The sequence below is a fragment of the Paroedura picta genome, chromosome 3 (assembly GCF_049243985.1).
Source record: "Paroedura picta isolate Pp20150507F chromosome 3, Ppicta_v3.0, whole genome shotgun sequence".
Lineage (NCBI taxonomy): Eukaryota > Metazoa > Chordata > Lepidosauria > Squamata > Gekkonidae > Paroedura > Paroedura picta.
In genome coordinates, this window is record NC_135371.1 from 153233332 (window position 1) to 153259121 (window position 25790).

Consider the following 25790-nt stretch of genomic DNA (forward strand, 5'->3'; position numbering starts at 1 on the left):
TATTAGCATTTTTGTTAAAGGTAAAGGTAAAGGTATCCCCTGTGCAAGCACCGGGTCATTTCTGACCCTTGAGGTGACGCCCTCTAGCGTTTTCATGGCAATACGGGGTGGTTTGCCAGTGCCTTCCCCAGTCATGACCGTTTACCCCCCAGCAAGCTGGGTACTCATTTTACCGACCTCGGAAGGATGGAAGGCTGAGTCAACCTTGAGCTGGCTGCTGGGATTGAACTCCCAGCCTTATGGGCAAAGCTTTCAGACGGCTGCCTTACCACTCTGCGCCACAAGAGGCTCTTAGCATTTTTGTTAAGTAGACGCAATTATAAAACTGCAGACTTCTTTAAGATAAAATGTAAGACCCAGTTCTCATGCAACACAAATAATTAGCAGACTTTACTCCAGGATTAGTGTCACCTTCAGTACTTACTTTTCAGGTGCCAGTACATGGAAGGAGACAAAACGGTATAAATCGATACAGTTACAATAGAGTCCAGTCTTGTTGAACCTTTTACTGTGGAGTAACTCTGAAATATTATTCAGGCTTCAAGTGACCCTAGAAATGGTACCAGCTTGTCATACCTCCCTTCCATGCCCCCGGTAGTCACATGCTTAATGTGTGCATGGCATCATTAATAAAATGTTTGTTAAATAAGAAGTTAGTTTCATTTTTGTGTGTGCAGTACCTTGCCTGAAGAAAATAAGGAAGCACTCAACTCTGCTGTCATAAAGTCCACTGTGCAAAGCAGCAATTCTCCTCTTTCAAGCTTGTGGCATTAAATATTGCATATGTGACTCAATCTCAACACTCAGTCCCAGTCATTTTAAACCAGGGTTTCTAATAACCCACAGTTACTTCAGAGCATGGAGGGGTTACTCCAGTTGGAGGCTTGAGCAAGCACAGATCAAACCCCACACAGAACTTGAATATCTTGTTCATTACCCAAAATTCAGTGTTTTTCAGGGGATTATATGCTTGGGTAAGGCCGCAAGTTATGAATTATTTATTGGCTTGCACCAGCTTGTGTTCAAAATCCTGAACACCAAGGAATTAAATTGCAATATTTAGAACTGGAGGGATTTATTCTGCATTTCAGTTATGGAACTGAACTGATAAAGGGTAAACTACATGTTCAGTAGGTATAATCTGGCAAAAAGGTTTTGCCAGTGTTGGTCATCCTTTATTTTATACCACATATATGTTGCTTCTAACAGCTTTTCTGCATTATGTTTCTTGTAATTTAATTTTTGACTTGACAACATGTCGGAGCAATTTTTGAATTTGTATGAAGTAGCCACCCAATCCAATAGATCAACTTTCTGTGGAAACTAGCAAAAAAAAAAGATTTTTTAAAAAAAGCTGCATGATTTTGAGGAAGCAGAGTTGTTTCAAGTTGAAACCATTTTCACAGATATGAGATGTTCTTAGGGCAGCAAGAATTGCTTTGGGTTCGCTGTCATGAAGATAAGTTTTGTGGTGAGTAAGTAGAACACAGTGACCACTCTGGCAGGAGTTGTATGTAAGTAACAAAGAAGATCTATTAATTTACAAGCTGGTTTTTTAAAAAAACAGATCAGCAGTATGCGTCCTCCAGTAGTCAAAAGAAATCCAGCCTGCCTCTTCCCAAGAGTCAGACTAAATGGTTCAAGGTCTGCCTATTATTGGAGATAAGTCTAGCAATTTGTTACTCTGTTCTTTTTCAAAGGTTGAGCTAAACCACACTGCCATTCCGCCAGTCAGAGCTATACTTCTGTCTGCCCCTTTACTGAGACCCAAAACTATTGTTGCAGTCTCCAAAACTATTGTTGCAGTCACCCTGAGGCTGACCTGAATTATTGCCTGCTATGCATCCCTCCAAAATTCCATCCTCCACGGAAAGGTGATAGGAGCACTCCCATAAAAGCTCAGCAGAGTGGCTAGTTTTTCCTTCAGGGGCAGGAGAGCCTCCTGTCCATCACACATGCCTATTTTCCCCTTGTACCAAAATAATTGCATATTTGGGCTACCTATAACTATTTTTTTAATCGTATTTCAGTCCCACCATAAATAAGAGACTTATTTATGGCAGGACTGAAATACAGTTTTTCATTATCTGTCTGCCATATTTCCCCTTATGGGTTGATGCGATGTAACTCTGTCCCAGCTCCAGGGATGGGAAAGAGTACTTCAGCAAATTGCTAGTTAGAGCCTGCATTTTTCTGATCAGCTTGTGCCTAACCTTTGAAGCACATCCTTCTAGTTTTAAAGCCAAGCAGAATCTGTATATCTCCCCCTGCTTGATTTCACCTAGCCCTTTGTTATATGTGAAAGAGTCTATTCAGCATGGTTTCAAATGATCCTTTTAAAAATTTAGATGCCTGGCATACTGGTTATTTTGTGTCTTCCAAGAAAAGGAGCTGGATTGAGGCAGCTTTACACAGGGCAAGCCTGGCACCATTCATGACAAATCTCTAGCCATGTTTGTTGCCACCCTGATTTGTGTTGATGCAGTGTGTCAACTGATGCAATGCGTCACTGCATTAACACACATGCAGTGTGTTAATATGTAATACTCTTGAAATACCATTATAGATCCAGATAGACGTGCAAATATAGTGAAACCATCAGAGAAAGTTATTTTTAAATGTTCGTATTCTGTATGGTGATGGTCATTGGAAAGCCCTGCTATGTTACAGAGCCAAAGTGGTATCATAGTTTATCATGTCTTGGGAAAAGTTGGCTATGGAGGGTGGTGTTCTGTTATCTTAACCAGAGCCTGAAATATGTCCAATGACATTTCATTACATTAAAAAGAAATCAACCACCAACTTGTTCTCCTCTTGCATCAACAGAGAGCTACTGAAGAAAGTTACCAGGAAAGGGAATATCTTTACACTAGTAATCAAGCCCGCTGCAGGGGAATGCAGCGGGCGCTAGGGCCTTACCGAATTGGTCGGGGGCGGCGGCGGGCTGGTCGCGGCGGCGGGTTGGTCGGCGGCTGCAAGCTTCTGTTGGCTGCGGGCTGACGCGGCGAGAGGCGCTTCGCGCCTCTCGCCGCATCAGCCCGCCAGGCAGGGAACCCCCGCTGCGCGCGGCTCGCAGTTCCTGGAGCTGGGAATCGGAGGGACCAATCGGCAGGCGCTTCGCGCCTGCCGATTGGTCCCTCCGATTGTCTGTTGTGAGGAAGGGTCCAATCCGGACCCTTCCTCATCACGGACTAATCCCACCTCTACACACCTTAGCGAATTATTTAGTCTGTGGCGCCCGTGGCGCCACGGGCGGTTTAAAGATGTCTCAGACATTGGAAACTGGTGGTTCTGATAGTAACTTGCAGACAGTTATGTGCATAAAATCCTGAAGTGTCAGAATCTGGTGGCTGTTTCTTGCATATCTTGCTAAATCATGTTCTTTGCCAAGCCTAACTGGGCCAGCCTATCCAAGCCACAACTGTGCCAACTGATAGCCTTTCATACTCTCTTACAATTGCCCTGACCTATACCCTCCATACCACTATTGTCCATTCACCTATCTCATACCTACCCCATCCTGTAACTTTTGGCTGTCCAACCTCTAACGTTTCCAAGAATATCTTCCATTCTGAAGTTACTTCTGTCACCAATTCTTACTTTCTATGGCAAGTACGAATGCTACCTCCAAGTGTCTCCTGGTAAAACCAGGCCTGTAGATATCTTTAGGATTGGGTGGATTTTGTCCTAGTGGCAGGATGGTTCTGTGTCATGGGGATGGTTGTCTTGTGCTCTTCAGTGCAGTTACTAAGGTTACTTCTGCTGTGCACTTGCTGAGAAAGAATCAACTGATTTAGTGTAGGTGGAAGCACATGTTCATGTGTGGGTGCTGCTGTTTTTGATTCAGAGAAGATAAACTAAGGATATATTTTAGGTATAAAAGAAAAGGATGCTGACTTTCTTGGTGTCTGAGATCATACACAATCGAGTTTCAAGAGTGCCTGTGACTGGTATCCAACTACACGCTCCCAAATACTTAAGGGGACTTTTATTTAAGAGCAGTGATTTCCGCTGAGCCCCATCCTATCATGGCCCACTGAGCCACTTAAAATATTGATGGGGGGGGGCAGCAGTCAACAGAACCATAAAAATAGCACAGGGTGTAAATTGGGGTTCTGAAGTGGGAATGGCAGATCTGTATACAGTATGTTTTCCCTACTGTCTCTCCAAGAAGAAGAATTGGTTTTTGTTCCCTACTTTTCACTACCCAAAGGAGTCTCAAAGCAGTTTACAATCACCTTCCCTTCCTTTCCCCACAACAGACCCCCTGTGTGGTAGGTGGGTTTGAGAGAACTGTAACTGACCCAAGGTCAAGCAGACTCAGCACAGTCTTCCTAATAAAACTGTAGCAAAGTGTCCACGAGTCTTTGGAGTAGCATGGTTTGATACAGACCTATATTTCTCTACAAAAAAATGTTACCTCCCCCCCCCCCTGGCAGCTGCAATGTTGCCCTTGAAGCTTGCACGTAAACAAGTGTTGCTACTGACCAAAGTTGTATTCAAGGTGTGTGAAATGGGCTTGTTCTGGCCTGCCCTCCAAGGTTTTCCCAACTCTTGGAGAGGCTTTTCTTTGTCTCTCAGGTAACCCACCCACACACACACACACACCAATTACCTTTGTAAGGAATTGCCTGCTGGGAGGGTTAAGGACCTCCAGCTTCCATTTTCAAATCTGAGGTAAAAACTCTGTATGCACTTAAGGTAGAATTTAGAAAATGTTTGTTCAACTTCCAGCTGGGAGATGCTGAGACTGAAAGATAACCAGTGAATCCAGGACAAATCATTTTTAACAAAGGAAGCTTGTTGCCAGGGCTGGCTCCCATTGTTACCACTTGACAGCTGGGGGATGCAGAGGCAGAGCGGAGTTCTTACACGGAAAACATGGCATTTTAAACATGCCCTCTCTTTGCTGTCCTTTTTTCATACAAAGGTTAGCAGTATTGGGTGGGAGGGGCAAAATGCTAGTGGCCCACCGGGTCTGAATTGTATTACTCTGTCATGGCCACATGTTGGGTCAATCACCTTCTCCCAGACTGACCAACCTCACAGCGTTGTTGTGAATAAAATGGAGGGGAGAAAGGTATTATAAGATGCCTTGGGTCCCCATTTGGTAACAAAGTGGGATTAGAAATAATTTAGATGCATCCACTCCCCTTTTCCTTAAAAGCTAAGATTTAGTCTCCTGCTGTGCAGGAGATATACCAGACGGTTGGTAGCAGGGTTAAAATGTGATTAAACTTGGTTCCTATCAGAAGGCTGTGATTTAGGAGTTACATTGGTTGTAGCCATTTATTTATTGGCTTTATGTCATTTAAAGAGCCTCTTGTGGCGCAGAGTGGTAAGGCAGCCATCTGACAGCTTTGCCCATGAGGCTGGGAGTTCAATCCCAGCAGCCGGCTCAAGGTTGACTCAGCCTTCCATCCTTCCGAGGTCGGTAAAATGAGTACCCAGCTTGCTGGGGGGTAAACGGTAATGACTGGGGAAGGCACTGGCAAACCACCCCGTATTGAGTCTGCCATGAAAACACTAGAGGGCGTCACCCCAAGGGTCAGACATAACTCAGTGCTTGCACAGGGGATACCTTTACCTTTATCTATGTCATTTAATTCAAAGGATCTCAAGTTTAGTAACTGGTTGGTTATTTGAATTATTTTTGTTGAGTGGCATTGCTCAAGGCCTGTAGGCTAGTTGGATTTTAAAGGTTTCTCTTTCTGACAGTCAAATGTTCCGGTCATCTCTCTTTACAAAGGCTGGTCTATTTTCTGGTAACTTGTCCCTGGTAAAAGAGTATTCCTTATACATAGAAGCTGGGGCTGCCCTTCGAAAGAAGCTGTTAGTATACATATGTGTCTTAGAGATATATATATCAGTAAAGGCCTGTTAATAATCAGTTGGGTATTGCATCTTAGATCAGAGGCCATTGCAGGACAGGCTGTTCAATTAATTAATGCAACCTAGGAGAAGAGTTTTCAGAGAAATGAGGACAGAGACGTAGGCTGGGTAGTGTTACTCTAGGGGCATTTTGAGTGTCTGTCTTCTGTGGAATGTTAATGATTGTTTTTTCTAAGGATACTGCTTGGTATTATCAAACCAGATCTCATAGCTCACATTGAAAGCCTTGTATCAGTGTGCTTTGACCATTCAAAAAGCATATATATATGAAGAGATAAGAAGAGATAAGAATGCCTTCTTAAATGAACAGTGCAAACAAATAGAAGAAAACAATAGAATGGGGAGGACCAGAGATCTTTTCAAGAAAATTGGAGATATGAAGAGAACGTTTCATGCAAAGTTGGGTATGATAAGGGACCAAAATGGTAGGGACCTCACAGAAGCAGAAGAGATTAAACAAAGGTGGCAAAATTATACAGTACAACTATACAAGAGCGAGCTTAACATCCCTGATGACCACAGTGGGGTAGTTACTGACCTGGAGCCAGACATCCTGGAATGTGAAGTCAAATGGGCCTTAGGAAGTCTGAGCAACAATAAAGCTAGTGGTGGTGACAGCATTCCAGTTGAACTATTCAAAATCTTAAAAGACGATGCAGTAAAAGTGCTACACTCAATATGCCAGCAAATTTGGAAAACTCAACAATGGCCACAGGATTGGAAAAGGTCAGTTTACATTCCAATCCCAAAGAAGGGCAATGCCAAAGAATGTTCAAACTACCGCACCATTGCACTAATTTCTCATGCTAGCAAAGTTATGCTCAAAATCCTACAAGCTAGGCTCCAGCAATATGTGGACCGAGAACTTCCAGAAGTACAGGCAGGATTTCGAAGAGGCAGAGGAACTAGAGATCAAATTGCCAACATACGCTGGATCATGGAGAAAGCTAGGGAGTACCAGAAGAACGTCTACTTCTGCTTCATTGACTATGCTAAAGCCTTTGATTGTGTGGAGCACAACAAATTGTGGCAAGTTCTTAAAGAGATGGGAATACCAGAGCATCTTATTTGTCTCTTGAGAAATTTATATGCAGGTCAAGAAGCAACAGTGAGAACTGAACATGGAATCACTGACTGGTTCAAAATTGAGAAAGGAGTTCGGCAAGGCTGTATACTGTCGCCTTGCCTATTTAACTTGTATGCAGAGCACATCATGAGAAATGCGGGATTAGAGGAGTCACAAATTGGGATCAAGATTGCAGGGAGAAATATCAACAACCTCAGATATGCAGATGATACCACTCTAATGGCAGAAAGTGAAGAGGAACTAAAGAGCCTGTTGATGCGGGTGAAGGAGGAGAGTGCAAAAGTTGGCTTGAAACTCAACATCAAGAAAACAAAGATCATGGCATCCGGCCCTCTCAATTCATTGCAAATAGATGGGGAAGAAATGGAGATAGTGACAGATTTTATTTTCCTGGGCTCCAAGATCACTGCAGATGGGGACTGCAGCAAAGAAATTAAAAGACGCTTGCTCCTGGGGAGGAAAGCTATGGCAAATCTAGACAGCATCCTAAAAAGCAGAGACATCACCCTGCCAACAAAAGTGCGTTTAGTCAAGGCTGTGGTATTCCCAGTTGCAATGTATGGCTGCGAAAGTTGGACCATAAGGAAGGCCGAGCGTCAAAGAATTGAGGCTTTTGAACTCTGGTGCTGGAGAAGACTCTTGCGAGTCCCTTGGACTGCAAGGCGAACAAACCAGTCAGTCCTAGAGGAGATCAACCCTGACTGCTCTTTAGAAGGCCAGATCCTGAAGATGAAACTCAAATACTTTGGCCACCTCATGAGAAGGAAGGACTCCCTGGAGAAGAGCCTAATGCTGGGAGCGATCGAGGGCAAAAGAAGAAGGGGACGACAGAGAATGAGGTGGCTGGATGGAGTCACTGAAGCAGTAGGTGCAAACTTAAATGGACTCCGGGGAATGGTGGAGGACAGGAAGGCCTGGAGGATCGCACATAACAACAACAACATATATATATATATATATATATATATATATATATATATATATATATATATATATATATATATATATATATATATATATATATATATATATATATATATATATATATATATATATATATATATATATATATATATATATATATATATATATATATATATATATATAAATGCACGTTTTAATTTTGCATTGAATTCATCGTGTAACAGACTGAGGCGGGGAGGGGGGAGTGAGCTTTTAAAATAGCTCTGTTTTTGTGACCCAGATTCTCATAAGGCTAATAAGATATTCACTGAATAATTGTGTATGCCGAAGTGTAAGCCATCAGCACTTGCAATAAGGAATGTAGCAGGAATTATGAACATCTTTCATCACGTGTACAGCAGTTGCTATCTGTTAACAGTCGAGCATCTAATTTCCATAACTGCTTTAGAAAATGTAATGCCATATGAAAGTTATCGCCACATTGCAGTGTTAGTTTAATGAAGAGCTAAAGTAAAAGACCACTACGTTTATTTTGTGTCTCTCAGCACTTTAGAAAGTCTCATTTGTAGAGCATTTCTCACTGTACTGTCAGATGTGACATCCTGTCATCTCTAGGGTCTTGTGTTAACTAGGTTTGGCTTTACTTTCCATAATCAACAAAGTGTGTGTGTGTGGGGGGGGGGTGCTGTTCATCGGCAGCCCCACCCTTCTCGCTTGGACTGCTCTCTCAGTCAAGGTGTGTGTTATGAAGGGAACAAGACAAACTGTTTTATGCTTTGATTCCCAGAACCAGTGGAAGCTGCCCCATTTAAGTTTACTTGACCCATTAATTGTATTTCCCAGGGGAAAGGTGGGGCGGGAAGAGCTGGCATAGGTTCTTCTGCATCTCCTGCATGATTAGAGATGAGCCAGATGACACATGCTGTCATAGCTCAATCACAATATGGATGGGGGGAGGTGGTGGTATAGAGAGACCCACTGGACTGATACAAATGGGTAGCCGTGTTGGTCTGAAGTAGCACAATAAAATCAGAGTCCAGGAGCACCTTTAAGACCAACAAAGATTTATTTAGGGCGTGAGTGCTTGCACTCGAAAGCTCACACCCTGAATAAATCTTTGTTGGTCTTAAAGGTGCTCCTGGATTCTGATTTTATTGTGCCACTGGACTGAGTTCTAGAGGCTCTTGTTCCTTATAGAATAATAGAAACCCAGGAAAATAATTGCCACCCACTACTCTTCTCCAACAATGTGTGTTTTCCAGGTAAATATGAATTGGAAAATATTTCCCACGACCAAGCTGAGAATATCAGGGCTAGACCAAGTGTGAAAGATGCAGCAATAATTCTAAACGTAGCTAACCTGGCAATTTCAAATAAAAATCTTTCCATTACGGAATTTGTAATTGTAATGGTTTAAAATTTTAGCTTCCATGCTTTGCCATTCTTATGCCAATAAAGGGACTCTGGCTCAGGGTTTATACAATCTACCATTACAGTCGATGCAATCTAAGAGCAGTTCCTCGTATTACGCAGCAAAATTCTAAGGACGTTTTTTGTATTTATCTGCTGTGTGGCAAAGATGGCAACATTTGGTTTTATCAGAGGAAGCAAATAGTTCCCAACCCATGTAAAAGCAGTTGTTTTTTTCCCCCTTTGATGTTAAGAGTTTGGAGAAATCCTTGCACAATCCCCCCACTGCCATTAACATTCTCTCTCTCCCTCTCTCCACACACACAAACACACTTTCCCCCCACATTGCATGCCCTTGTTTTGGTGTTGCTGTGGGGAGGGTCCCTAAAAACCTGTACCTCACTATGATCCCACCCCAGGTTTGCTTTCTTTGGGGTGCCCTGGAGGATGAATGGGAGTAGAAATAGACCTTGCTCTTAAATGCCCAAACATCTTGCCTAAGCATGGGGTGAGTCAAGTGCCTACACACACGCACAGAAAGACTCAAAAAGCAAAGGATGAATTTTGTGAAACAATATTACATTTATAATGCAAACGTTTAAGTACTGAAACTCTTTTGACAAAGGAAGCTTTAACTCTTGACAGTTTATATCCCAAAAATCTTGTTGGGTGATGCTGGTCTAGCAAAAAAAAAAAAAAAAGACTAAAATTTCCTTTGACTACCTTCAGTTGAACTCTCAGTAATTCCTCCCCCCTTCCCCTGTGGAAATCTAACAAAAGCTATTGTGCTGAAGCCAGTTGCTCCCCAGCTCTTCCTCCCCCACCCTAACTGCCACTTTCTAACTGTCCTTGTTCTTTAGAACGCAATCCCATTGGCTCAGGAAGTTGTGAATAAATTATGATAATGTTTCTGTGGCCCTGCCATTGTGCTGTTTTCAAAAACCCAACTAGTTGCTCTGTTCTCTGCTTGCTGCTTTCTTATGGCTTCCAGCTTGGTTTTGTGCTGGCGTCTCCTTTGGTGCATTTAAAATAAATGCACAGCAAATGCTACTCAGCACATAGCAGCCCTTGGAATAGGACCCTGCATATTAAAGGCCTGGCATTTCTGTTACCGCTAGTTAAAGTGACAGGTATGGTAAGTGCAAACATTCCCAGCAGGCCCTGGCCTGGCTCTAGATTTGTTTTGACTCCCCCCCCCCACACACACACACACACCAGCCTCCCCCTGGCCAAAAAAAATAAATACTGGTTTCCATTTGGGCTTGCTAACAGGAGCACAAAGCCGGTTTTCATGTGTGCTTTTTCCGTTGCCTTCTGCTTGCATGCAGCATAGACTTTATTTTAAATTGGAATGTGGAATTCATTTTTTACAGTCATGCCGCTCCCAAATATTTTTTTCTTACCTGAACTTGAATAGTGTTAAATTCCTCTTCTCTGGAAGAGTGCAATATTTGTGTTACTGAACAAAGTTTGAGTCCAGTAGAACCTTTAAGACCAACAAAGCTGTGTGCAAGTTCACTTCTTTGGGTACAGTGAAACAGAATTTTCTCAACCATTATATATAGGAAGGGGGGGGGGATTAGGTGTCAGAAAGGGCTAGTTAGAGTCAAGATGCATAAGTAACTGGGTGATTACAACTGGGACTGGATTAAGGTGATTGATAAGATCTGTGAATGGCACTAAATTAGCATACAAACACAAGAGTTAATAAACATGTGAAAAGGAAGTTTGAATTTGGTGGCATCTAGTGTTATTCACTTACCTAGTTAGGTGTAAAGATTTATACAACTTTATGTCATTTCTTGGGTCTAATGAACACACTTGCAGGCCTGTCTTTTACACCTTGTGTTTTTGCCTCTTCCATCAACTCTCACCTGGGGGCAACTCTGCAGCTGAGCCATTCTTTTCATTAGAAGGTTAGTTCCTGGCATCCCCAGTTAAAAGTTTATTTATTTATTTATTTATTTATTAATCATACTTCTATACCGCCCTCCCCGGAGGCTCAGGGCGGTTTACATTATAACAGAAAACAATACATAAAACAGTCTGTAGAACATGTATAACTGATAACTAATAATTGTAACCAAATAACAACACAGTATAACAGTAAACAATATAGTAATACAAACAGGTCCAGGGCTTATTGATGGGATTCTGAGGGGGGGGAGCAGGGGCCCTTGGTCGCTGATTGATTATGTCTGGTCTCGGCCAAATGCCTGGTGGAGGAGCTCCTTTTTGCAGGCCCTGCGGAACTGTTTAAGCTCCGTCAGGGCCCTGATCTCCTCTGGGAGCTCATTCCACCAGGTGGGGGCCAGAACAGAGAATGCTCTGGCCCTGGTCGAGACCAGGCGGACTTCTTTAGGGCCAGGGATCCTTAGCTGATTGGAGGCAGTAGAGCGTAGAGCTCTTTTGGGGGCATAGGCGGGGAGGCGGTCCCTCAGGTACACTGGGCCCTGACCGCGTATGGCCTTGAAGGTAATTACCAGAACCTTTAGTCTGATCCGGAATTCAACTGGTAACCATTGCAGCTGATGGAGAATAGGCCGGATATGAGACCTCCACGGTGTTGCTGTGAGGATCCTGGCTGCTGCATTTTGAACTAGTTGTAGTTTCCGGGTCAGGGCTAAGGGCAGGCCTGCGTAGAGCGAGTTACAAAAGTCCAGTCTAGAGGTGACCGTCGCATGGATCACTGTGGCTAGGTGTTCCGGGGCCAGGTAGGGCGCTAGTAGTTTGGCTTGGCGGAGATGGTAGAATGCCAGCCGTGCTACCTTTGTGATCTGGGCCTCCATTGTGAGGGAGGTGTCCAGAATCACGCCTAGGTTCCTGGCGGAGTGAGCCGTAGAGAGCTGCACGCCATCCAGGGTGGGCAGGCGCGCTTCCTCGCATGGGCCCTTCCTACCTAGCCACAGGACCTCCGTCTTTGAAGGATTGAGCTTCAGGCGACTCTGCTTGAGCCATCTCGTCACTGCTTCCAGGCAGCTGGCTAATGCTTCTGGGGGAGAGTCAGAGCGGCCATCCATCAGGAGGAAGAGCTGGGTGTCATCTGCATATTGATGGCAACCCAGCCCAAACTTCCGTACCAGTTGTGCGAGAGGGCGCATGAAGATGTTGAATAGGATAGGGGAGAGGACCGCTCCTTGTGGGACTCCACAAGTAAGTTGCTGGCGGTCTGATGTTTTCTCTCCTATTGCAACCCTCTGTCCACGATCCTGGAGGAAGGAGATCAGCCATTGAAGGGCTGTCCCTCGTATTCCAGCATCGATGAGGCGGCGAGCTAAAAGCTCATGATCGACTGTGTCGAACGCTGCTGAGAGGTCTAATAATATCAGCAGTGCCGACCCGCCTCGATCCAACTGGCGACGGAGGTCGTCCGTCAGGGCGACTAGTGCTGTCTCTACCCCATGGCCAGGCCGGAAGCCCGACTGGGATGGGTCTAGGACCGAAGCTTCTTCCAGGTATTCCATCAGTTGGTTTGCGACTGCCCTTTCTATCATCTTGCCCAGAAACGCTAAGTGTGAAACGGGCCTGTAGTTGTTAGGCTCTTGTGGGTTTAGAGATGTTTTTTTCAACAGTGGACGTACCACAGCCTCTTTCAAACCCTCCGGGAATTCTCCTGTTGTGAGAGATAGGTTGATTATCTCCCGGAGGGGGCCCTTTATCTTTATGCCAGCTGTTTTTAGGAGCCAGGATGGGCAAGGATCTAGTGGGCATGTAGTTGGTCTTGTTGTCGCTAGAATCCTGTCCACTTCGGTCAGCGTGAGTCGTCTGAAGTTACTCATAGTTTTCTCCAAAGACGGCCAAGGGGCCTCTAGTTCACTTTTTGTATCTAACGTTGGAGGAAGGTCGTGGCGGAGTGTCGAGATTTTGTCCGCAAAATGACTCGCAAATGCCTCACAGCTGATGTCCAATTGGCTACTGTTTTGTTGCCCTTCAATCAGGGCAGTGAGGGATCGAACTACCTTAAACAATTGAGCTGGGCGTGAGTCTGCAGATGCGATGGTAGCCGAGTAAAAATTGCGTTTTACTGACTTCACCGCCATCTCATAGGCTTTCATCTGCATTCTATAAGATGTTCTCGAGGCTTCGTCACGAGTCTTCCTCCAAACTCGCTCTAGCCGTCTCAGTTCCCGTTTCTTGTCACGAAGCTCCTCGGTGTACCAGGGGGCTCGCTTGAGACGGGGCTGGAGAGGGCGTCGGGGAGCTATCTCATCAATGGCAGTCAGCAGTCTGTTATGCCAGTCATTGACCAGGCCATTGAGAGAAGTGCCGGGAGGCATTGGTTCCCGCAGAGCATTCAGGAATCCTATTGGATCCATAAGTCTCCGCGGGCGAGCTAAAATTCGCTCGGCGCCCAACTGAGGAGGTGGTGGGAGCCTTAGCCGAGCCTTTAGAGCATAGTGGTCTGACCATAGCACGGCTGTTGTTGTGACCAGATCCACATCCAAACCTGCGCCGAAAATAAGATCCAGGGTGTGACCTGCTTGATGGGTGGGGCCAACAACAAATTGCGAGAGCCCTAGTGTTGCCATGGATGACACCAGGTCCTGTCCGGTTCTAGAGGACAGTAGCTCAGCATGGACGTTAAAGTCCCCCAGGACTAATAGACTGGAGAATTGTAGCGTCCAGGCCGCCACCGCCTCTAGCAGGGCAGGCAGGGCATCTGGCGGTGCAGTGGGCGCGCGGTATACTAGCCAGATGGCCACGCTCTCGGTTGATCCCCATCCGAGGCCAACACATTCAATGCCTGGTATTGACGGCGCAGGAAGGGTTCTAAAGGAGAAAGCCTCTCGGGTTAGGATTGCCACCCCTCCTCCCCGCCCCGCTGTCCGGGACTGGTGGAGGACAGAAAACCCAGCAGGGGCTAGATCTTTGAGGGCAACTGTTTCCCCCTCCCTGGTCCAGGTTTCTGTCACGCACGCCAGGTCCGCTCTTTGCTCTGCAAAGTAGTTTTGCAGCGTAGAGGTTTTGTTGTTTATTGACCTGGCGTTGCACAGCACCAGTGTCAGAGGCGGGTTGTTTACCTTTGCCTCCACCCTAGTGTCACGAGGGATGGGGCGGAGTCTGGAGGGGGCTCGAGTACGGTTGGTTTTAGGCCCCCTTGGTTTTATGTATCTCCGCCATCCGCTGTCCCTGCCTTTGCCCCTTATTATTGGGATCCCTGACCCTATCAAGGCCCCTGCTTTTTCTCCTTCCTCAGTTTTGTTAGGCATTATGAGCTCTATGGACACTGTTGGTTCAATTCTTAGTTCTATGGTTTGGCTGGGGTTGATTGTTGAACCCCGGTTCTGTCTTTGTGTGTGTGAGTTCGTGTATCTGTGGGAGGTTGGCCCTGATCGCTGATTACAGCCTCTCAGGGCTTTCCAGTTCCACTTGTGTGTAGTTATGTGCTGGGTGTAGGGTGTGTCGTTCTGGGTGCCTGGAGGGGTGGTCCCGATCGCCTGTTGTGGCACCTCAGGGTTGCCCAGTCCAGGGGTGTGTGATGTATGAATGGCCTGAGTGTTATTTCATGTTGGATTGTGATTGGAAGTTGTGGATTGGGTGGTGGCTAGTTGGCAGTTTGGGTTGTTTGGTGAGTGGAGGGTAAGTTGATGGGTTGGTTGGATTAATTACTTCGGCTGGGTTTATGTAACTTGATTTTTTGGAGTTTAATTGTTTTGGGTGGGTTGGGGTAGAGTTTAGATTGTTGGGTGGGGTTAGGTTTTTTTGGGGGGGGTTCGGTATTGGGTTGGTGTAGATTAATTGATAGTAGTTGATTGTATATGTATATGGGTGGATGGGCAGGTGTTAATTTAGTGCAAAATCAATCAGGATTTGTTGATTGTATTGGTTTGGGTAGATCTGTTGGTGGCAATTTGTTGTTTTGGCTGGGTGGGTGTTGATTAATTTGGTTTGGTTGGGTAGATGGGTGGGGTGGGAGGAGAAGTTAATTTGATTTGGAGTCTGTTCGGTGTGGGTTGGTAGTTGGTGAAGGGAACTCTTATTTCTCTCCTATCTCTCTCTTCCCTCTTTTTTCTTTTTCCCCCTCCCCCCTTGTTTTTCTCTTCTTTCCCCCCCTCTTTCCTTGTTTTCTCCTTCTTCCCCCCTCCCCTCCTTTTTTGGTCCTTCTTCCCCTCTTCCCTTCCTTTTCCCTTCTTTCCCCTCCCCCCCTTTTTTCCCTGTCTTTCCCCCCTCCCCTCTTTTCTGTGCATAACACAATGTTCCCGCCTAATTCTTTCGCCGTTGCTGGTGGTTTGGCCGGCGTCTTCTTTTTTGCTCTCTGTCCTCTCCCCTTCCTTCCCCCCTCTGTTTTCTGTTTGCAGTTCCCCCCCCCCGCTTGATTATCTTCCCGCCCTATTTGTTCCCGCTCAATTTCTGACAGTTGTTTAATGTCCCTTCCCCCTTCTTGGGTGGGGTTTTCGCCGTTTAGGATCCTCTCCCTCCCCCACCTAATTTGCTTCCCATTCAATTTTCTCGATGTTTGTTTGGTATCCCTTCCCCCCCTCTGGTGTGAGCAGCATCCGCCTGTGTCCCTCTCCCTCCCCCACGCAATCGAGATGCTATTCCCTCCCAGGACCCCCAATCGTTCGTGGGCAGTCTCCCCCCCTCTGGGCACAGATCAATTAAATAATTTATAATTAAATAGTTAAATCAGTTATCAACTTACTCCCTTACATTCCCTTCCCTTGCTTTGTTGTTAGGTTGGTTCACACTTTCTCTCTCTTTTCTATCTTTTCCAGTCTTTCTGTTCCCTCTTCCTTGTTGTTAGGCAGCTTTTCTCTCTTCTTTGTTTTCGGGCAGATCCTCCCCCCCCACACACACACACGTTTTCATTCCTTTCTCGAACCTGCCTTATTATTGCTCTTTGGTTATTCCCCTCCCCTTCTCTTTCTATGTTGCTATATTCCCGCTTTAATTTATAACCGTTAGGGGCTCCCACTTTTTTTTCTTTTTTGGAGAGCCTCCAGTTTCGCAGTCTGTTTAATCCCCCCCCCCCGTTGCTCTCAGTCAATTTTGATATATAATTAGTTTTTTTTTCCCCCCAGTTAATTTCAACAGATCCCAATTTCCCCAATCATTTTTTATAAGATAGTCTTTTCCTCCCCCCCAATTACATTATTAAACGTTTCCTCCCTCCAATTAGTGTCATCAGATCAGTTCCCTCTCCAATCAATTTATCAATCAACCCCCCCCCCCCCAATCACTTTTGATCAGTTCAGTTCCCTTCTACCCTATTTGATGTCTTTTCCAATTTAACTGTGCCGGAGCTCTGGGCCTCTGTTGGCTGGATCCTACGGTCTCTGTGGGTCACTGGTCGCAGAGTGGGGCGGTTTACAGTTGGATGGATCCGACGGTCCCGCAGCCAAGCAATCTCCGAAGAAGTGGTGGGCTTGGGAGGAACGGAGAAGCTGGTGGGCTAGGAATGGTGGTGGCTCCAGTGGGCTGGGCAGGCTGGGAGTTCCTTCGGCGGTGGTGCGCAAGAAAGCCGAGGTGAGCCGAGCCTGGACGGGCTGGGATGGAGCCTTGGGTGAGCCGAGCCGGGCAGTGCGAGGTGGGCTGAGGAGGAGCCGGTGAGCTGGGCGTGGGGCCGGGGGCGCGAGGCGGGCCGAGGAGGTGCGAGGGCGCGTAGTGTGCTGGGAAGGCGCGAGGGCACGAGGTAGGCCGAGGAGGAGCCGGGGAGCTGGGCTGAGCTGGGAGCTGGGCGGAGGGGTGCGCCTCCTCAGCACAGTTCCTGGTGGGCTGGTGCTCCGTCGGGCTGGTGCTCCGTCGATGACAGACTCATGCAGCCTCGTGTATCTCCCCGGTGGCCTGTCAGCAGCGGCCCGTTGGTGTCAGCTCCTGGGGTGGCGGCGGCGGCAGCCTCCAGCGCTATTCTTGATAGCATTGCTGGGAAAGACCAATCTGCCTAGTGCCCTGAGAGGCAGCTATTAACCAGAATCGGCAAAATCTTAATTGCAGTGGCACTGTGACCTACATTTTTGTTTCCCACTCAGTCCTTGCTTGCTCCCACTGGACACAGTGCTCCAAGACCGTTCCTTTGTCCCACCTCTCATTTTACCTGAGAAAGTCTCAAGTGGTCTTCAGTCAGGCACAGATTATCAAACCTGGTTATGCATGAGTGCTCTCTTAGTTCTCAACAATGTCATTACCTTTTATTTAAGCAAGTGGAGGAAAGAGCAATGCGCTAGCTATCCTGGGATTGAAGATGAGCCTACTACCTTGGCATTAAGCGATTTCTGTGCAAAGAGAATCAGACTTAAAAAAAAAAGTATGCCTGAGCTTTTTCAGTAATGCACTCCTCTGCTTTCTCTCCCAGCATCCCTGATTAGCTGTGAAATTATTTTCCTCCAAATCTTACTGGAGTCTTACCTCCTCCAAGTCTTACTGGAGCAAGAGACTATCTCCCTGGCAAGCTCAGAGATATTTAGACATTTGACTGTCATCCCAGGACATTTCTGTGCATCATCTCACCTGCTCCCCTTCATTTCAGGAGAGCTAAAGAACTCTCATGTTTTAATAACCTAACCTGCCTATGTCACATTGGTACCCCTTCATGAGTCATACAGGATCTTGTGCTTAGCAGAAGTTTGAAAAATAGTAACAACAGAAGAAGCTATAAATATCATGGGAAGAGCTGTTGTATAATCTAATAGAACTTGGTGACCTGGCTCATTGAGCTGTATAAAATCTGTAACAAGGAGTGGTTTTCTGAGTGAGATATTTATTTTGTAATATTGATCATGTTTGTTGGGGTATCAAGGAGTGTTTCTCAGGATCGAAGGGGATATGCTGCTATAGATTTGTGATCAGATCTGATGTCTTTTTCTTCATAGCCTGCATGGGTCTTAAGGCTGCTAATAGTCCTGGGAGAATAAAGTCCTCTTCCTTTTAGTAGAGGTTTAATGAGTCAATATGAGGAACTGAAACTTTTTATGACATGAAGTTAAATAATGTCACTTCATGACTGCTTGAAGAGCAACTAATATTAAAGAGACACCTAGAGCAGTGGTCCCCAACCTTTTTATCATCGGGGACCACTCAACGCCTTTTACTGAGGCCCGGTGGGGGGGGGGGTAGTTTACTCCTCTACTCTCAACCACTGCTCTAGCGCTCTCTGATTGCTATGGTAATGTTTAAACATCCCTTCAAAATAAGATACAGACACGCCACAACAATAAAGTGTGTTGTAAAGGGCTGGGGGGGATGAAGTAAAGGGCTGGGGGGGAGAAGGCGTCCTTCGGGGCCCACCTCCAATTAGTCGAAGGACCACATGTGGTCCACGGCCCACAGGTTGGGGATCGCTAACCTAGAGGGACCAGTTCAAAGGCAGCCAACCCTAATTTTACCAAGAAAGCAGTGTCAGGGGGAAGAAAGTTTAACCTTTTAATCCCCCTACCACTTCCCTGATATAAATCCCCCCCCCCGGCTGCTATAAGAACCACTGGGGGGTGGGGTTGGATATGAGTACCTAATGGCACAAAGGAAAGGGTTAATCTTCTCTTCCTGGAGTGGAGCTTTCCTAACCAAATTAGCAGTGCAATGTTGTGGCTTTGCAATAAAGGAAATGACATTGTTAAATTCACTCACACACCTCAAGTATTTATTTTGGCTCTTACAAGAGAGAAATTTCCTTTTGGTGCAGTAGAAAAAGTTTCCTTTAAGAGACTGATCAGCTGTTGGGGAACATAAAGGTAGGTTGGGAGAAGGAATTGGGAAGCAAGTTTTGTTTCACTCATGATATATTAACAGCCTGAGCCTTGACAATAAATAACTTGGATGGAGAAGTTATCCAAAGTCAGCCCCTTTCCAAAGATCACCCAATCCTGTTATCTGGTCCTATAAACTCTTGCTCTCTGTTCTACTGATAGTTGCAAGACCACTGTGTGGACCATTTCCTTTGGTATCACAAATGTCTGGAAAAGTTCTGCAGCACCTCCTTCATGGAACAGAGTATAGTGTCTCCTAGAGCAGGGGTAGTCAACCTGTGGTCCTCCAGATGTTCATGGACTACAATTCCCATGAGCTCATGGGAACTGTAGTCCATGAACATCTGGAGGACCACAGGTTGACTACCCCTGTCCTAGAGCCTGTGCTCAGAGAGACCTTCCATGTTACAGGGAGCATTTTTTTCTTGGATGTAGAAGGATTCATTTACTAGGCTGGAATGAAAACTAAAGTATATAGACTCTTCAGCTCTGACACCCAACTAATTATTGCTGAAGTCGGGCTTGTTGACTGTATTGGATTGTATCTTTCAGTTATGGCCTTCCATAGCATTGCTACAAAGTGTGAATAGTGCTAACGAGGTTAGGCATACAGTGCGTTCTGTCCTGTGAGCTCAGAATATGCGCTCTGAAATGGAAATCTTATTAGCTTCCCAGGAGAGTGGGGGTCATGAAGTATTAATAGACTACAGATTAAGCCCGCTGTGGGCAAAATACAGCGGGCCCTAACATGATGGGTGGGTGGAGGGATGGGGCGAAGGAGGGAGGAAAAGGAGAGAGGCAGAAAGACAGAAAGAAAGGGAGGAAGATAGAGACAGAAGAAGAGGGAAACAGGCAGCCAGAAAGAGGCAGATGGAAGAGAGGGAGGAAGGGAGAAAGGGAAAAAACAAAGGGAATGCTGGGAGGAAGGGAAGGAGAAAGGGAATGCTGGGAGGAAGGGAGGAACAGAGTAAGGTAGGTGGCCTTGGGACCTTCTGCTGGGCCCAGGGGCAGGCTCGGCTGCCCCAGGGCCCAGCAGAAGGCTCAGGACGGGGGCGGTGGGCTCTGCAACCTACTGCCGGGCCCAGGAGCAGGCTCGGCTGCCCCAGAGCCCGGCAGAAGGCTCGGGAATGTGGCGGCTGGCTTTGCGGCCTACTGCCGGGCCCAGGAGTAGGCTCGGCTGCCCCAGGGCCTGGCAGAAGGCTCGGAATGGTGGGAGTGGGCTTTGTGGCCTTCTGCCGGGCCCAAGGGCAGGCAAGCCTGCCCCAGGGCCCGGCAGAAGGCTCCGTGGGCGAGGGGAAGCCGGCCGGAGGACTTACCGCTGGGGAAGGCTTCTTCCTCTGAGCGGCAACTGCCCGGCCGGCCCAGGCGAGGCTGGGCCAACCAGCCAATGGGGAGCCATGCTTTGCGCGGCTCCCCATTGGCTGCTTGGCCCTCGAGTGACACTCGGAGGGCCCAATCAGGAGCCGCGAAGCGGCTCCTGATTGGGCCCTCCGAGTTTTTATCCCGGACAAGGCCCACCCTAACTCCTCCCCACTTGCCCTTACTCCTTTATTCCTCCCACTCTGAGGAGGTTGCTGCATGTAATTTCTAACAGGTCTATTTTAGAGGTAAAGGTATTCCCTTTGTAACCCCCGGGTCTTGTCTGACCCTTGGGGTGACGCCCTTTAGCGTTTTCATGGCAGACTCATTAAGGGGTGGTTTGCCAGTGCCTTCCCCAGTCATTACCGTTTACCCCCTAGCAAACTGGGTACTCATTTTACTGACCTCGGAAAGATGGAAGGCTGAGTTAACATTGAGCCGGCTGCTGGGATTGAACTCCCAGCCTCATGGGCAGAGCTTTCAGACTGCATGTCTGCCGCCTTACCACTCTGCGCCACAAGAGGCTTCTATTTTTGAGTATTGGACTGCAAAATGAACAAAGTGCTACTTCAGGGCATCAAAATGAGATCACCCGCCTGTTTTGTGTGTGAACATGTTTAAGGATCAATTGAAATACTCGCTGTAAAAGCACATTTTTGCTAAATAAAGATCTATAGCAAGCATGTTTTTTTAAATATTTTTAAAACCAAACAGAAAGACAAATGGAAAAAAATCTGGAACTAATTTTTTTTTTTGAAAAAGGAAAAAATACATAAGTGCAAGAAAGAATTATAACAGTGGTGGCAAATCTGCACATAAATCTCTATAAACGATTCAATATCTAAAAATAGGTCCATATGCAACCTGCAGCTATATGCATTCGAAAGTTCACGCCTTGAATAAATCTTTGTTGATCTTAAAGGTGCTACTGGACTGTGATTTTATTGGACGGAGAAAAATATTGGTAGGGTTTTAAGGTCCTTGATGCACTGATTTACTGGAGGTGGGCTTTTTATCTTTCTAGTCTATTAGATTATTTTAGCTGTAATAAGAGCATGGAGGGTCCATTTTCATTGGCCATTAGTTAGCCTCCAAGAGACAGATGTCGAATATAAAAGTACAAAGGAATAATCAAAATTCACTGCAGCCTGTTTAAAAGATCTGTGGGACCAGTTAAACTCCCAGTAATAAACCTCCAAATACCACTACAGGGAGGCAACGAGGGGGACCTTGGCTTCTTTCCTCCTTTTGTTGCTTCTCCAGGGCAGCTGGTTGGCCCCTGTGTGAGACAGGACGTTGTTCTAACTCCTGTCCTGATCCATCAGGGTTCTGTTTTATGTTCTTGGGCCTTCGTTTAATTTATCTGCTAACATGAAAATTGACTGTCTTCCTGAACTGTATGGCGGCATTATGTAGCCATATAGGATCTTCATGGCATTTAGGAGGGTGCCTCCTTGCTTTAACACTTTAAGGATTGTTTAAAGAATGAAGCCTTGAGAAATGAAGTGTGCCATATATTAGCGATCCCCAACCTGTGGGCTGCGGACCACATGTGGTCCTTCGACTAATTGGAGGTGGGCCCCGAAGGATGCCTTCTTCCCCCCCCCCCCCCCGGCCCTTTACTTCATCCCCCCCAGCCCTTTACAACACACTTCGGGTGTCATTGTCTCCCATCACTCCCAGACGGGACTATCTCGTTGCAGAGAAACAAGCTCAGGGTTCCCATTGATTTGTCATTGTCCTTATGTTCATTGTTGTGGCGTGTCTGTATCTTATTTTGAAGGGATGTTTAAACATTACCATAGCGATCAGAGAGCGCTAGGGCAGTGGTTGAGAGTAGAGGAGTAAACTACCCCCCCCCACCGGGCCTCAGTAAAAGGCGTTGAGTGGTCCCCGGTGATAAAAAGGTTGGGGACCACTGCCATATATGACTGTTTAATTCAGCTCTGGTGTGTTGGTACCCCTGTAAATCCGTGCCCTGAGACGTTGAGAGAGTATAGGCTGACGGGTGGGTGTGGGTGTGGAGGGGAATGTAAGATCAGTTTGATTTTTCTTCTTGCTGCCGGAGCTGTTATTTTGTAATGTTAATGTTTTAATGTTTTATGTGATGCGTGGTTTTTATTCTGTAACCTGCTGTGAGATGTTTCATGGGAGCGGTGGGTAATAAATCTAATAAATTATAATAATAACTGTATAACCTGCCTGTTGTGAAGCGGTCACTGATTTTGCTGAGGTGGTTTGGAGCAACTGCAGCAGCTCCCATCAGGTGAATAATCGTAAGCAAGGAGGGGGTCAGAAATGGCAACCTCCTAGACAGCTGGACTTGGCAACTGGTAACAAAGTTGCTGAAGAAGACAGAATACGGGATCCTCATATCTTGTGGGAAGTTGGATGCTCATCCACTCTGAATGCTGAGTCATCCACTTCATGTTGTGAACCAGCTTGGCATAGTGGTCAGGAGCGTTGACTTCTCATCTGACGAGCCGGGTTTGATTCCCCGCTCCTCCTCCACATGCAGCCAGCTGGTGATCTTAGGCTCACCACAGCACTGATAATGCTGTTCTGACCGAGCAATAATTTCAGGGCTCTCTCAGCCTCACTCACCTCACCTGGTGTCTGTTGTGGGGAGAGGGAAGGGAAGGCTATTGTAAGCTGCTTTGAGACTCCTTCTAGTACAGACAAGTGGCATATAAGAATCGACTCTTCTTGTTGTTGTTCTACAAGGATATCTATGCAGCTTAGTTCCTCCCATGTTATCTGCTCTTTGAAGGACCCAGTTTTTCTTTCAGTGCAGTTGGAGGCAAATTTTGTCCCTTTCCAGATTGGTCACTTCAGCACAGCCTGGTTTGCACTCCCTCTATTTTTAAGATAGGCAGGATTCCTGCCCATATCACCATCACCTTTTGGTTGCTTGGAGTCAAACTAGATGACAGTGATCTATGAATGTATAGCAGGTGTGTGTGTGAAGCAGATCCATGAAGGGATGCAAGCAGGATCCTTCCTCTCTCTGCTATGCTTTGGTCTTGATTCGCCTTCTTTCCAGTCTAAAGCAGCTGGACTGTCTTTCTGCAACTTTATATTTATATTTAAACTTTATATTTAAACTTTATATTTATATTTAAAAAGAAAGTTTCCATTAGTTAGATTGAACTCTGTTAGATGGAAAGCTTTAATAGGTTAATGCCAGTATACAAATGATTTCTCTTCTCTTTTCTTCCTGTCTTGCTCAATCCTATTTTTTTTTCTTTAGTATTGCTGATGCCAGACTCCCACTATTCATTTTATTAATCTTTCCAAACCTGGGGGGAGGATATAGATAAGAAATTGTGTTTCGTGTCATTTTTAAAGCACAGTCTGAAACTTGGAATACAGTCATTCATTTTATCAGACTGAAGTTGCAAAACTGGGTCCTCCCTATCAAATACCCCCAGACCATACGCTTATTCCAGGAAAGCACAGAAGGCAACTGGAATTGCTGATCTGGCATCTGATGTTTAACCAAATTACCACTCAGTTTTAAATCTTATCTATTTTATATTTTAACCAACAGTTTTAATTTGTTAGCATTAGATATTTTGTACAATGCCTTGAGCTAGTCCACTGGGAGGGCAGTATATAAATTAATTAAATAAATAAGATTTCTAGATCAAAAAGAAAAATCATGCAACTACAACTATGAACTGATCTGCTTAGCTTGGAACAATTAAGCACATACTGATGGCCCTATTTTGTGTATTACTTTATTTGGAACTGCAACATCTTATTTTTGTTCAGTGCTAGGTGGATCCCATTCTTTGGAATGGGAGTCATCCCTTAATGCATTACTTTGCAATATCAGAAAAGGGATTGTACCCTATAGCAGTGGTCCCCAACCTTTTTATCACTGGGGACCGGTCAACGCTTGACAATTTTACTGAGGCCCGGGGGGGGGGGTAGTCTTTTGCTGAGGGACATCGCTGCCACCACCTGAGCTCCTGCTCTGCTTGCTTTCCCGCCAGCACCCCTGACTTCCCGCCGCCCACTGGGGGGCACTGCCAGCAGTAGCTGTGGAGTGCCACACTGAGGGGGAGGCCCCAGCCATGGTGGCTGCTGGAGAGCACCAAAGGTGAGCCAGTGGCAGGGCAGTCCCCAAGGAAGAGGAGGAGTCATGGTCCGGTACCGACTGATCCACGGACCTGGGATTGGGGACAGCTGCACTATAGTAATCTAGGATTGCAATCCTCCTGGTGGTACCTAGAGATCTCCTGTTATTACAACTGATCTCAAGACAACAGGAGGAAAGGGCTGCCTTGGAGAGTGGAATCTGTCACTGTGTCCTGCTCAGGTCCTTCCACTCCTCAAACTCCACTCTCCCTAGGTTTCACCCCCAGTATTTCTCCACCTAGAGCTGACAACCCAAATATAATCCGAGTCTTGAAGTCCCAAGTAGGGTTCAACAAGGTATGGTTTTTGTGTGTCTGAACACTCCTCATACCAATTCAATTTACAAAAACCTACTGCATGATAATGTAATTGACCATCTAAAAAGGAAGTGATTGTGTCCTTGGATTACACCTCCCATCATATTTCAACCACTTCTACACTGCAGTAATTGTAAATGCTTTTTCATTTCTCTTCCGCAGGGAACTGAAATCCAGGTCACTAGCTATTTGGACAACGAAGGTGTGTACAGCGAATCGGACCTCTTTCCTGATGAAGTCAACATGACCCTAGCCCAGCAGGAGGTCCACCATGAGTCTGATATGGACAGTGCCATTGGGAGTGCCCACAGCTCCGAAGCTTCCGACGTGTGTAGGAGCGAGGAAAAAGATGGCGTACTAGGTGGCCTCTTCCTTCCTGGAGACAAGTGAGTCAAAGCTCCAAGTAGAGCTGATTCACAGATTCCTTTTAGCCATTGTCCTTTTCAAAATGCCAGACTGGGCAGTCAGATGCAGGGCTAACAGCTCAAAGCTGCAACTCTCCGTCTTTTCTCCCAAACTATGTTTACTAATGAACACCTGGGATATAATTGCTGTATCAATTTTTCCACACTTGCTGTGCATCATTGATTGCTGTTAGGATTGGGAGTTCCCACCTTGGAAACCATGATAAATTTCAGTTGTGCGATGTTGCAGTGGCCTGGAGTGGGAACTTGCCATCAGGCTGTTGTTTGATGCCAAAGGTCCTACTGCTTTGAGCTATTTTGTTGTATGCTAGAGTTTTTTCCTTCTCTGTGCCTTTAAGATACAGGGAGCAATAATGCTCAAAGTGAGGACTGGAGCAGGCCTGGTATACGTTTTGTGTGTCTGAGGTGAAGGTAGATTGCATCCAGGAGCCTTGTTGGTGTAAAGTTGCATCAAGTCACTGCTGACTTATGGCAACCCGAGCAAGTGAGGGCGGAAATGGTCTGCCATTGCTTTCCTTTGCGGAATCTACTTTGTTGGTCTCCCTTCCAA

The 25790-nt window shown here is 46.0% G+C and overlaps 1 protein-coding gene across 5 annotated transcripts in view; it reads left to right on the plus strand.

Annotated features, from left to right (window-relative positions):
• RAB11FIP4 (RAB11 family interacting protein 4) overlaps positions 1-25790 on the plus strand; it is a 239466-nt gene that overhangs the window by 176263 nt on the left and 37413 nt on the right. For 4 of the 5 annotated variants that reach the window (XR_013229554.1, XM_077328726.1, XM_077328728.1 and 1 more), the window contains one exon: positions 24978-25201. Coding sequence is in view for 4 of the 5 variants with exons in the window: in XM_077328726.1 (XP_077184841.1) it covers positions 24978-25201 (224 nt within the window). In the remaining variant the exon portion in view is untranslated. Of the gene's footprint in view, positions 1-10420; positions 10444-24977; positions 25202-25790 lie in introns of those variants that run through there. The other variant, XM_077328729.1, reaches the window with a different exon arrangement.